Here is a 12,102-nt window from a genome sequence, read left to right on the forward strand (position 1 = left end):
TTCACCTGTCGGCTGGAGATTGTTAGGTGAGATGATGTAGAATCCAGGACTGTAGTCCTAAAGCTCCTGTGTAGTTCAAACAGTCTTACACACAGCATTTCTCCTCTCTGTAATTCAGGGTTTTTTGTTTTTGTTTTATTTGTTTGTTTGTTTGTTTTGAGGTTTACACATTTATTTATTTAATTCAGGCATTTCTATGTAGGTAAAATCATAGAGGGCTGGATTTTGTTTTTCTGTTGTGGAATAATCTTTTTGTACATTGTGAAAAAGTGTCACTGTGATTGGTTTAATAAAAAGCTAAATGGGCCGGGCGGTGGTGGTGCACGCCTTTAATCCCAGCACTCGGGAGGCAGAGCCAGGCGGATCTCTGTGAGTTCGAGGCCAGCCTGGTCTCCAAAGCGAGTTCCAGGAAAGGCACAAAGCTACACAGAGAAACCCTGTCTCGAAAAACCAAAAAAAAAAAAAAAAGCTAAATGACCAATAGCTAGGCAGGATATTCAGGGCAGAGAGAACGCTGGGAAGAAGAGCGGAGACACCAGGAAAGATGGAGGAAGCAGGAAACCAGGATGGACAATACATAGATGAGGTAAACAAGCCACAAGTTTGGGGCAGCACATAGATTAATAGAAATGGGTTAATTTAAGTTATAAGAGCTAGGCTGGGCGGTGATGGCACACGCCTTTAATCCCAGCACCTGGAAGGCAGAGGCAGACGGATCTCTGTGAGTTCAAGGCCAGCCTGGTCTACAGAGTGAGATCCAGAACAGGCACCAAAACAACACAGAGAAACCCTGTCTTGAGGAAAAAAAAAAAAAAAAAATGTTTAAGACCTAGTTAGAAGCAAGCCTAACCTATCAGCCAAACCTTCATAATTAATAATAAGTCTCTGTGTCGTGATTTGGGAGCTGCTGGCAGGACAGAAACACTTGATACACATGGCACCCAATATGGGGCACTAAATGAAGCATTTATCTGATTATTCTTCTTTATCAATAAAAACTTGAGAGTCAGATATCAGAGTAGGAACCTGAATGATCAGAGAAGCGGCCAGTGACCTCCTCTCCTCTCTCTCATTCCTCAGTCCAAAAAGGCAGAGACTCTCTCTAAGCCCTGCCCTACTACTTCCTTTTGTCTATCTGTCCTCACTCCTCCAAAACCTCTATGGTTAATTTTGGTCAACTGGTATCTAACTGCACACTCTGATTCAAAGCAAACTTTATTGGTAGTCTTGGGAGTGTTAGAATGCAATCAAAATATCACACCACACCTTTCAGCTCTGGTATGCTGTGTCTCCAAATAGATGACAAGAAACCTCGGCTGAGCAGCTGAGTGAGAAGGATGACCATTTGGTGTCCATTAGGCATTTCTGGGTGCTCTTCTCTGGCAATTGTCTTCCCTCTCAGCATTGATATGAGACAGAGTCCTCAGGAAAACACCTCAGCATTCTGGATTTAAGAGCACATTCTCTTACACTTTCTCTTTGCTTGTCTTGGTTACAGAGTAAGAGTGTGGGTTTACTATGGTAAAACGGACAGTAGTGTGTTTGGGAATGCTATAGGTTTGTAGGAACTAAAACACACTTGTTGACATTTTGTGACAAAATAGGTGCTTGGCATGTAACGGGTACTCAATAAATGCTTATTGGATGAACAGGTATCTTCACTTCCTGATTGTATTCTCACAGCAGTAGCAAACTTTCCTGTGTAGCTGGCCTTGCGTATAATGGCTCTAGCTACTGTTTACAGTGGATGAGTGAGTATATGTGTGTCCTCATCTCAGTGGACTTAACCATTGACTAGGTATTAGGACAGTAAGGAATGAAGGTTCCCTAAATAATTATTAAAATAATAAGATTGGGGCAGTGGTGGCACACGCCTTTGATCCCAGCACTCGGGAGGTAGAGCCAGGTGGATCTGTGTGAGTTCGAGAACAACCTGGTCTACAGAGTGAGATCCAGGACAGGCACCAAAACTACACAGAGAAACTGTGTCTTGAGAAGAAAAAAAAAGAAGAATTGTTATGATTATCTTTGAAATAGGCTTATTTTTTAAAAAGCTCAAAGTTAACCTCAGGTGGATCTCATGGTCTGGTCTACAAAGTCAGTTCCAAGATAGCCAGGACTACTACACAGATAAACTCTGTCTCAAAAAAGAAAAACAAAAAGAAAAGAAAAAGATTAGGCTAGACTCAGGAGAGAGAGGCAGGTGGATCTCCGAGTTTGAGGCCAGTCTGATCTACAGAGCAAGTTCAGGACAGCCAGAGCTACACAGAGAAACTGTCTAGAAAAACAAAAACATGTTTACCTCAGCTACATATTTTAGGTCAACCTGGGCTACATAAGACTGTATCCAAAAAAAAAAAAAAAAATCTGATTTTTTTTTGTTGTTGTTATTCTTTTCCTTAATTGTACAGAGCAGGAAGCCAAGAAGTGTCCTCACTTTACCTGGCATTACCCGTGTATCTATATAAGATACAAAATTAGATTTAGAGTTTGTGGTTTCTGAGGCGAGAATATATGATAGACTCACCTGGCATATTATGTGAGACCCAGTACCTAAGGATGGAGATAGTATTCCTGTGTCCTGGGGTTGGGGGACAGTGTTCAAGTGGCCTGGAGATGGGGACATGTGTTCATGTGGATATCATGGAGATAGTGTTCATGTGTCCTAATTCTCATTGTAGTGGTTTTTTGCTGTAGTTGACCTTATTCAAGTTGAGACTGTCAAAGTACCCATCAAGTTAAGGGAAAGCTGAGTCTTTACAGATGTGTCGTCACACCAGTCACTGGCATTTAGATTGTCATATGGAGATGGGGTGATGACTCAGCTAATAAAGTGCCTGATGTTCAAACATGAGGACCTGAATTCAGTTCCCTGGCACCTAGGTAAAACCCAGACATCTGTAACCCAACCACCACCATCCCCCCACCCCCCACCCTCCCGCACTGGGCTACAAGGGAATCCGTGGAGCTCACTGGCCAGCTAGTCTAGCCAATCAGCTCATTGAACCCTGTTTCCAAAAATAAGGTAGAAGCTGAACATGGTGGTTCACACTTTTAATCCCAGCACTTGGGAAGCAGAGGCAGGGGGATCTCTGTGAGTTCAAGGCTAGCCTTATTGATCTACATAGAGAGTTCCAGGCCAGGGAGGGTTAGAAATCCTGTCTCAAAAAAAAAAAAAAAAAAAAAGAAAAGAAAAGAAATCAGGCGGTGGTGGTGCATGCCTTTAATCCCAGCACTCAGGAGACAGAGGCAGGTGGATCTCTGAGTTCAAGGTCAGCCTGGTCTACAGAGTGAGTTCCAGGAAAGGCTCCAAAGCTACACAGTGAAACCCTGTCTCGAAAAAGAAAAGGAAAGAAAAGGAGCCTTACCGGTTAGTGTTGTGTTCTTTGGACCTCCTCACCCAGGAGTCGGTATTTGTTACTGACATGGAGCTGCTGGCTGCAGCTGTGTCTGCTGCTTGACTGATGCGGATTTGCTTTGTAGTGCGTGTCTGGGATGTCCGGCCCTTTGCCCCCAAAGAGAGATGCGTGAAGATATTTCAAGGAAATGTGCACAACTTTGAGAAGGTGAGTGGTACCTGCCACGGGGTTGGTTTTACCGTCCATTGGGCTGAAGAATCGTTTATAGTGATGCTAAGGCTAGACAGGTGTTGACCCACTGAGGAGGAGTGAGGTCTGGTAGCCATCGTCATCGGAGCTGCCCTCTCTCCCACCTCAGCCTCCCATGGGCTCAGATTGCGGGAGCATGCCCCACACCTGGGTCAGGGCTCTTCTCGACAGAGGTAGCGCCAGTCAGAATGGTGGGGAGGCAGCCCCGTGGGTAGATAGCACCGGGCCCAGCCTCCTTCCTGGACTTCTGGCTTCAGAGCCTCCCTGACAGGGCCTTGAGTCAGTGTCTGTGGGCCCCGGACTCCCATTGTGGTCACCCAGATGACACCTGTTAGAGCCTGGGTCCATACCCAGTCCCTTGGAATCACAATGGCCTGAGTTGAAGAGGGTTTTTCTCAAACCCTCCATGTCCAGTCAGCTCTTTTGGAAGCCACTTTTTCTGTCATTGAGTTTCTTAAGAGAGATTAATGATTTTCTTTTGAGAGTTCACTGAGATTGTTTTACCTTATAAATCAAATCTGATTTTTGTTGGGTTTGGGGTTTTTTTTTTCCCCCGTCAAGATAAAGCAAAGAAGAATAAAAAAACAAAAAAGATAAACTTTGTAAATGTTTTAATGAGGATCAAGGTAAGTGGAGCAAAGGGAGCTCACTCTGTTTAAAGACAGGACAAACTTTGTTGCCAGGTTTGTTCTTAATAACTGTGGGTGAAGCCTTTCTGCCTCCAGTTTTCATGCGGTATAAAGTTACAAAGCAGTCTGGGGCATGGCTCAGCAGTCAGGAGCACTGGCCGCTCTGCAGAGGACGAGGGTGTGATTCCCAACAGCCGACTGGCAGCTCCCGGTTGTCTGTAACTCCAGTCCCAGGGGATAGGACGCCCTCTTCTGGCCTCCTCAGTCATCAGGCACACATCAGGCATACCTGCAGACCAAACACCTAAAATAATACACATGAAATAATAAGACAGCTTTTTAAAGAAAAGTAAGTGAAATTACAATGCATGCTGTTTGGAGCAGGAATATTATGCTGGTGTTTGTTCTGGGGGGACACTCAAAGCTCAGTAACAAATTTCAAGTCAGTTGACTCCTAGTATAGCAAGAGCAGTTTGGCACAATAACCGTCCTGTGCATTGTTGCTCATTACAGAACCTCCTGCGGTGTTCTTGGTCCCCGGATGGAAGCAAGATAGCCGCTGGTTCAGCAGACAGGTGAGGCTTCCTGGGTAGAAGGCGGAGAATGAGGGGCTGGTCGGGTCTCGAATTAATGTATGGCTGTGAAGACAACACACGTACTTACCCAAGGGGCTAAGGGGCTCGCAGGGATGAAGCCGTGAGAAGATAAGGGCTCAAAGCCCATGTTGGACAAACTTAAGAGTTCTCTATCTCTCTTTACATTTTAATCCTTTGTATCTGTTGGGAACTCAAAGTCTCCCTAGTCTGTCTCCCTAGGCTGTCCTCTCCAGGCTGTATTCTCATGAACTGTTAACCTCCCTCTGCATTCTCACCCCAGCTTCTCTCCACCTCCCTCCCTACTCTCTGCTGCAGCTCTGAGCTTTCCCTGGCGTTTGAGTCTGCGCTCTCTCTCTCTCTCTCTCTCTCTCTCTCTCTCTCTCTCTCTCTCTCTCGTCTCTTTAACATAACATATGTTGTTCTTTCCTGTAGTCACACTTCATTTGTCTCACTTTTCTTCATATTTCCTCCTTCTTACATTTAGACCAACATATTGGGATATCCCTATGAATTGGTCTCAGTAGTCAGGGGTTGAGTCTTGACATTCTCTGTAAACTTGGGGTACTGCTAGTTGGTGCTTGAATTCTTATAAGCACTCGCTGACTATTTCAAGAATGAATTCCTGGGTCAAAGATGGCCGTCAAATTCCACCCTTTGTGTCAACCCAACAATTGGTCATAGCTGCCAGTGTTGAAAATGATTCAGAGCCAGATCTGGGCTCCGTGGAAAGTGCCAACATTGCCGAGTGAAATGGGCTGGGTGTTGTCCATCTCTGCCTAATGAATAGACCAATGCTTTCTTACATGTGAACTTAACTGGTTCAAGGTCTTATGTTGTGCATGGGAGACAAAAGGGAGAGAATTCACCCGTCAGATGCTGTTGTTTCTAGTGTCTGTGGTGGTGTGTCCTTGGGAGGGAATGGGGTGAGGACAATGCACTTGTAGAGACTCCATAGACTCGGTGGTAGAGGCCTGTAAGCAGGATTCTTCCCTAGCTCATAGCCGACAGCATACTTCAGGATTCCCATTGGGGTCATGCTTGGAAACTTTTGTTTTTGTTTTTGTCAAGACATGATCTCCGAATATAGCTCTGGCTGTCCTGAAACTTACTCTGTACACCAGACTGGTCTTTAACTCACAAAGATACATCTGCCTCTGCCTCCCAAGAACTTGGGTGTAAAGGCGTGCTGCACCTGGCCTGGTTTATGCTTGGAAATTTTTTTTTTTTTTTTTTTTTTTTTTTTGGTTTTTCGAGACAGGGTTTCTCTGTGTAGCTTTGCGCCTTTCCTGGGACTCACTTGGTAGCCCAGGCTGGCCTCGAACTCGCAGAGATCCGCCTGACTCTGCCTCCCAAGTGCTGGGATTAAAGGCGTGCGCCGCCGCCACCACCGCCCGGCTTATGCTTGGAAATTTTTTAAGTCCTTTTTTCTCCCAAACAAATTTAATGTTAGGAGAACTGGACAAGTATTCAGGGTGTTTGGGTCAAGTGGATACCTAAGGGAAACAGTGCTATATTGATGGTTTGAGTCTACCCTAAGAGGTTTTCTATTATGAAGAAAAAGAAAAAAATAAAACTTAACCCTGCCCCCGGCAATGGCCAGAGACACCTTGGTGGTGGTGGTGTTCTATCAGCCAGGGGCATAGCAGATGGCATTCCTTTGTTCATCCTAGCTTGATGCCTGGCTTGGTGGCCAACGCCGTTTCATGCCTAGGGCACGTTAAAAAAAACTAACAAGGGGCTGGTTAAGAGCACAGCCTGTTCAGCTGCAACTGCACACACCTGGAGCCCCAGCACTCAGGAGGAAGAGGCACAAGGATCACCAGTCCTGGGCCAGCCTGCACTACCTTACTGAGACACTGCCAAAAAAGGAAGAAGGTGTGGTGCATGCATTCGGGAGGTAGAGGCAGGTGGATCTGAGTTCAAGGCCAGTCTAGTCTACAGAGTGAGTTCCAGAGCAGCCAGGACTACACAGAGAAACCCTGTCTCAAAAAAGGGGAGGGGGGTCTGGAGAGATGACTCAGAGGTTAAGAGCACAGGCTTCCAGCGGTCCTGAGTTCAATTCCCAGCAACCACATGGTGGCTCACAACCATCTATAATGAGATCTGGTGCCCTCTTCTGGCCTGCACACAGAACACTGTATACATAATAAATATATAAATCTGTTTAAAAAAACAAAACAAAACAGACAAACAGAAACTTAAGAAATAGACCAAGGAGCCTTCCGTGGTGCATGCCTGTAACCCAGCACTCAGGAGAGTAAGGCCAGGGTCAGCGCTTGAGGCCAACCTGGACTGTATAGTGAGACTCTTTCTTTTTAAAACAAAAACACACAAAGGAGCTTGCATTCCACAGAGTGGAAAGCATTTTTAGTATATTTATATCTTTTTAGGTAGCGATGGTATGTCTCCTCTGTATAATTGTATCTTTTTAAAATTGTTTTAGATTTATCTTTTTTGAAAGATTTTTAAAGTTTTTATCTAGCCATACCTACCTATATGGATGTCTTGCCTTCATGAATGTTCACTGGCATGTCGGGTGCTGTGGAAACCAAAAGAGGGAGTTGCATCCCCTGAATCTGTAATTACGGATGGTTAGCCACCACCATCTGGGGGCCGGGGGTCAAACCCTCGTCCTCTAGAAGAGTAGCCTAGCCACTGACCATCTTTCCAGCCCCTAATTTTATCTTTGTTTGTTTTCTGTTTTGTTTTAGGTTTTTTGTTTGTTTCTTTGTTTGTTTGTTTGGGGGGGGGTTCAAGACAGGGTTTCTCTGTGTAGTTTTGGTGCCTGTCCTGGAACTCACTCTGTAGACAGGCTGGCTTCGAACTCACAGAGATCTGCCTGGCTCTGCCTCCGGAGTGCTGGGATTAAAGGTCTGTTCTGCCACCTAATTGTATCTTTTTAAAAATTATATTTGCATAAGCTCTTTTTCTGACAAGTTTTTTTCCCAACATGAGCATATTCTGTTGTTTGTTTTTGTTTTTTGTTTGTTTTGTTTTTTGAAACAGGATTTCTTTGGAGCCTTTCCTGGAACTTGCTGTTGACCGGCTGGCCTCGAACTCACAGAGATCCATCTCTCTCTGCCTCCCCAGTGCTGGGATTAAAGGCGTGCACCACCACCACCACCACCACCACCACCACCACCACCACCGCACAGCATTTGGTTTTTTGTTTTGTTTTGTTTTGTTCTTTGAGACAGGGTTTCACTATGTAGTCTTGGCGCTGTCTAGACCAGACTGGCCTTGAACTCAGAGAGAGCTGTCTGCCTTTGCCTCCAAAATGCTAGGATTAAAGGTGTGTACCACCATGCCCAGCACATTATATTATACAAATTTTCTAATTTATAATGTCCTCTCGCCCCTCTTCTTCCTCACCATCCCTTACATGAGGAAGCATGGCTTGGTCAGAAGTCTCCTCTTCTGGGCTTGGCAGGATTTCATTGGCCACCTTGACAGTGAGCCTGAAGCAAGCAAGCGGTTCTATTGCATAAGTAGCCTGGTTTCTACCAATGTGGAGAGGACAAGGAACCCCTCTAAATTTAGCATGTAATTGGCAGCCATGAAGAGTGAGGCCTTGAAGTAAACCCTTGGAGATCCAGGCTTCTGCCAGCTTCTGTGTACCTGAGAGATAATCTCCACCTCAGGAAACCGCATTCCAGCTGAGTCTGAGTTTGGCAGATTTCCCCTTTCTGCTTGCAGATCACTTCTTCGTGTGCACCTTAACCCTCCCCAGTCCTGTGACGGACACTAGCCAGGCTGGGCCGAGAGGATTCAGGCCAGCCTGCTGACTTCCTGTGGTTCTAGCTTTATAATATGTACTCACGATAACCACAGCAATCATTAATTCTGTGTGCCAAATGCTTTGCATATATTCTCGTTTTTCTCAAAAAGCTATTAACTCACTTCCCCGCCATCACTTTAACAGAAGGAGGAAGCAGTTGTCTGATTACTTAGCTAGGGAATCACTGCCCTGGGGTTTGTATGTGGTAGAACAGAGGGCCTGAGCACCAGCCAAGAGGCAGAGATGGTGGGGCTCTGCCTCTTTTCTAGAACATGAGTTTAGGGATAGGGTGGCCAACAATCAACAATTGACAGTGTAGCCAAGGATGGCTTCGAAGGTTTCTAGGTGTGTGCCGATGTCCCCAGCTATCCCAGAACTTGTACTCATTTGCTCTGGAGCCTGGACTGTGAGAGCGTGAGGGTGTAATTAATAAGCCTGTTTATTTGTGTAGAACATCTCACAGTATATCCTGGGCTGGCCTCCTATCCGTGACCCCCTTGGTCTCCCCCTTCCCAGTGCTGGGATTGCAGGTATGTATATCATGCCATGCTTGTTTGGATTTTAGAGTAAAAGCATACCTAGGTTTGTGCCTTTCCCCCGACTCCATGTCTGCAGCCTGGTTTGAGAAAGCTGTGTCAGTAACATAGATATGTTTCTCTTTCTATAATTTCACAATTGTGTAAATAATAAATTCAAGGGCTATTTCAGTTTTGTTGGTTTCAAGCCACAAGGTATTCTTTACCTCACTTGGTACAGTCTTAGTTTCTAAAACCCAGAGCATAGTTTAGTAAACAAACATTCCCATTTCACTGCAAGACCCACGTGTCCTCCCCACTCCTAAAGGACCTGCACTTGTCTTTGTGGTCCCTTGCAGGTTTGTGTACGTGTGGGACACCACAAGCAGAAGGATCCTGTATAAGCTACCTGGCCATGCTGGCTCCATCAATGAAGTGGCTTTCCACCCTGACGAGCCCATCAGTAAGTCTGGAAAAAACGACCTCTCCTGAGACTCGGGGGACAGAGGCAGGCTGGAATCAGTTATGTGAATCCAGTGCTAACACTTGGGTTTTGAGGTATTTTGGTATGAGAGTTTTTTTGTTTGGGTTGGGTTGGGGGGGAGGGGTTTGGCTCTAAGAAAAGGCAGTTGTCAGCATAAAAGGAGATGTCAGTGCTATAGCAACCTAGGATTTTCTTGTTACACTAATATTCAGATGAAATTGGAAACTCTTTCCCCCCCCCCCCAGTCCCCAGACAAGAGTTTTCTCTGTGTAGCCCTGGCTATCCTGGAACTCTGTAGCCCAGGCTGGCCTTGAACTCACAGAGATCCACCTTGCTCTGCTTCCCAAGTTCTGGGATTAAAGGGCGGTGGCACCACCACCCGGCCTGTTGGGGTTCTTTTGTCAAATTTCAGTTCAGCTTCTCTCCATGACTTAGTCTCTTGGAGTGGCAGGGACTGTAGACAAGAACAACTTAGGAATATTTATAATAAATTTGATTAAGCTGGGCAGTGGTGGCAGAGGCAAACGGATCTCTGTGAGTTCGAGGCCAGCCTGGGCTACAGAGCGAGTTCTAGGAAAGGTGCAAAGCTACACAGAGAAACCCTGTCTCGAAAAACAAAAATAAATAAATAAATTTGATTAGCTAAGCCAAGTAATAGGCTTTATATTTAAAGAAAGAAAGGAAAAAAAAAAAAAAAACATGTTGCCTGTCTCCGGGGCTTTCTATAACAAGCAGGAGCACATTGAGTGGGTGGACACTTGTAATCCCAGCCTTCAGTTAGCAGAAGCAGGAGGATTGCTGGAAGTTTGGGGCTAGCCAGTCTATATCACAAGTTTTAGATCAGCCTGGACTGAATAAAGAGACTGTCTCAGAAACCTTGTCTGAGAAAGCCCCAGCTCCAAAAAATGCACACACACCTGCACCTGTATGTGTGTGTGACCAGCACAGACATGGACAAAGATCTTTTTCTTGGGTCTGACTTACAAGAGCATCAGGATTGAGCCTGGTCATGTTTCCCATAGCATAGCCACCCTCGAGGCTTCAAGGGGACTTGGATTGAAAGGCCAGGCTGCAGTTTCCTGTGTGTAGTGTTTGGGAGGAGAATTCAAGCTCAATCCAATTGCTCTCACAGGTCACGATTGCCTCTTGACACGGGGCCCTTGAGGCCAAGTGTTCCCAAGCCTTCATTGTCTCCCCTCTGCTCTTTTTCCCTCAGTCCTCTCAGCATCCAGTGACAAGAGGCTGTACATGGGTGAGATTCAGTGAAGATGTAGGCTGGAAGGCTCCCAGGCTGTGGGACCCGAGGCTCAGACTACGTAATTGGCCAGAGTCATATGGTGTCCAGGCTGACCTGCCTTCAGATTGCCGTCACTAGCAAGCAGCTGGAGGTGATGGCCATACTCCAGCAACCACTTGTACCCCATTTACAGGACAGCTGTGGCCTCTGGTACCACCTGCCAGATTTCAGGGATTGGTTTCTTTTTACAAAAATAAGATGTCTTCAGAGGGACAAACATTGGGTTTGAGGTCTCCTGTTTTTTAACCTGTGCTGGAGACAGGCCATGTCACTTGAAATTTGTTAGTTGGATTTGTTTTCTGTTTTATTTTAAATTGAGTAACTGGCTTGTATGATATTTTTCTTTCTGTGTTTGAGTCATTTTATATTAAAAATCCAAACAGATACCTTTTTACAAGAACCTTGTGGCTTAGATTTCTTATTTCTTGCTGTCTTTCCTCTGAGGCTTGATTGCTATAAGTTAGAGCAAGCATCCATTTACACTTCAGGACCCCCCCCTCCCAGGAGTGAAAATGACATAATATAATTACCAGTAGCAAATACTTTTCTGTAACTACAAGCAGAGCATCCAGAAAGTGATAAGTGAGGTCCAGAAGAACCTGGCTCTTGTATATTTGGACACAATCTCTGAATAGGGTCTGTCAGCTCTGCCTCCCTCCCAAAGCGTTTTTCTCAGCGGCAGTCCTGAGCTCGGGGCTCCTGGAGTAGACAGAGCCATGGCAGCCCCAGTCGGTGCCCTTGGCCAGAGTACAGCGTCATGAGCAGCCAGAGTACAGCTTCATGAGCAGCCCAAATGGGAGATGGATGTTTTCACAGGCTTTGGCCACGGCTTTTTATGATCCTGTTTATTTGTCTGACTTTTCCTGCTCTGACAGAGATGTGCCTTCTACTAAGACAGGTTCCTACCTCCCTGGGGTCTCTGGTTGATTGTGTCTAGCACACAAATAGTCACTAATGAATCCATCTGCTCCTAGGAAGTACAATGTGTATTTTTTGAACCGTCTATCTCAAAGCAAAAAGTCTTCCTATCTTCAACAATTCTGAGCATGTTTGGCTTTAGACTTTAGGCCCATGAACTTAAATCATATTTATCGTAAGTCAAAGAGGATGCTATCCTGGGTTTACAGCATAGTCATTCCACAACACCAAGCCCTGTTATGCGACAGGCAAAGTCGTCATTGTTGAGACCAGAGAC

The 12,102-nt window shown here is 45.5% G+C and overlaps 1 protein-coding gene and 1 non-coding gene across 2 annotated transcripts in view; both read left to right on the forward strand.

The window, feature by feature from the left end:
• Positions 1–11,307, forward strand: part of Snrnp40 (small nuclear ribonucleoprotein U5 subunit 40) — a 35,031-nt gene extending 23,724 nt beyond the window's left edge. The window contains exons 7-10 of the mRNA XM_006975555.3: positions 3,484–3,566; positions 4,751–4,812; positions 9,486–9,589; positions 10,827–11,307. Of these exons, the coding sequence (XP_006975617.1) occupies positions 3,484–3,566; positions 4,751–4,812; positions 9,486–9,589; positions 10,827–10,876 (299 nt within the window). The 3' untranslated portion in view covers positions 10,877–11,307. The remainder of the gene's footprint in view (positions 1–3,483; positions 3,567–4,750; positions 4,813–9,485; positions 9,590–10,826) is intronic.
• Positions 6,415–6,553, forward strand: LOC121827766 (small nucleolar RNA SNORA48). Its single transcript, XR_013049542.1, has one exon. It is a non-coding gene; the product is annotated as a small nucleolar RNA SNORA48 (small nucleolar RNA).
• Positions 11,308–12,102: the final 795 nt, after the last annotated feature.

This window comes from Peromyscus maniculatus, chromosome 2, assembly GCF_049852395.1.
Source record: "Peromyscus maniculatus bairdii isolate BWxNUB_F1_BW_parent chromosome 2, HU_Pman_BW_mat_3.1, whole genome shotgun sequence".
NCBI lineage: Eukaryota > Metazoa > Chordata > Mammalia > Rodentia > Cricetidae > Peromyscus > Peromyscus maniculatus.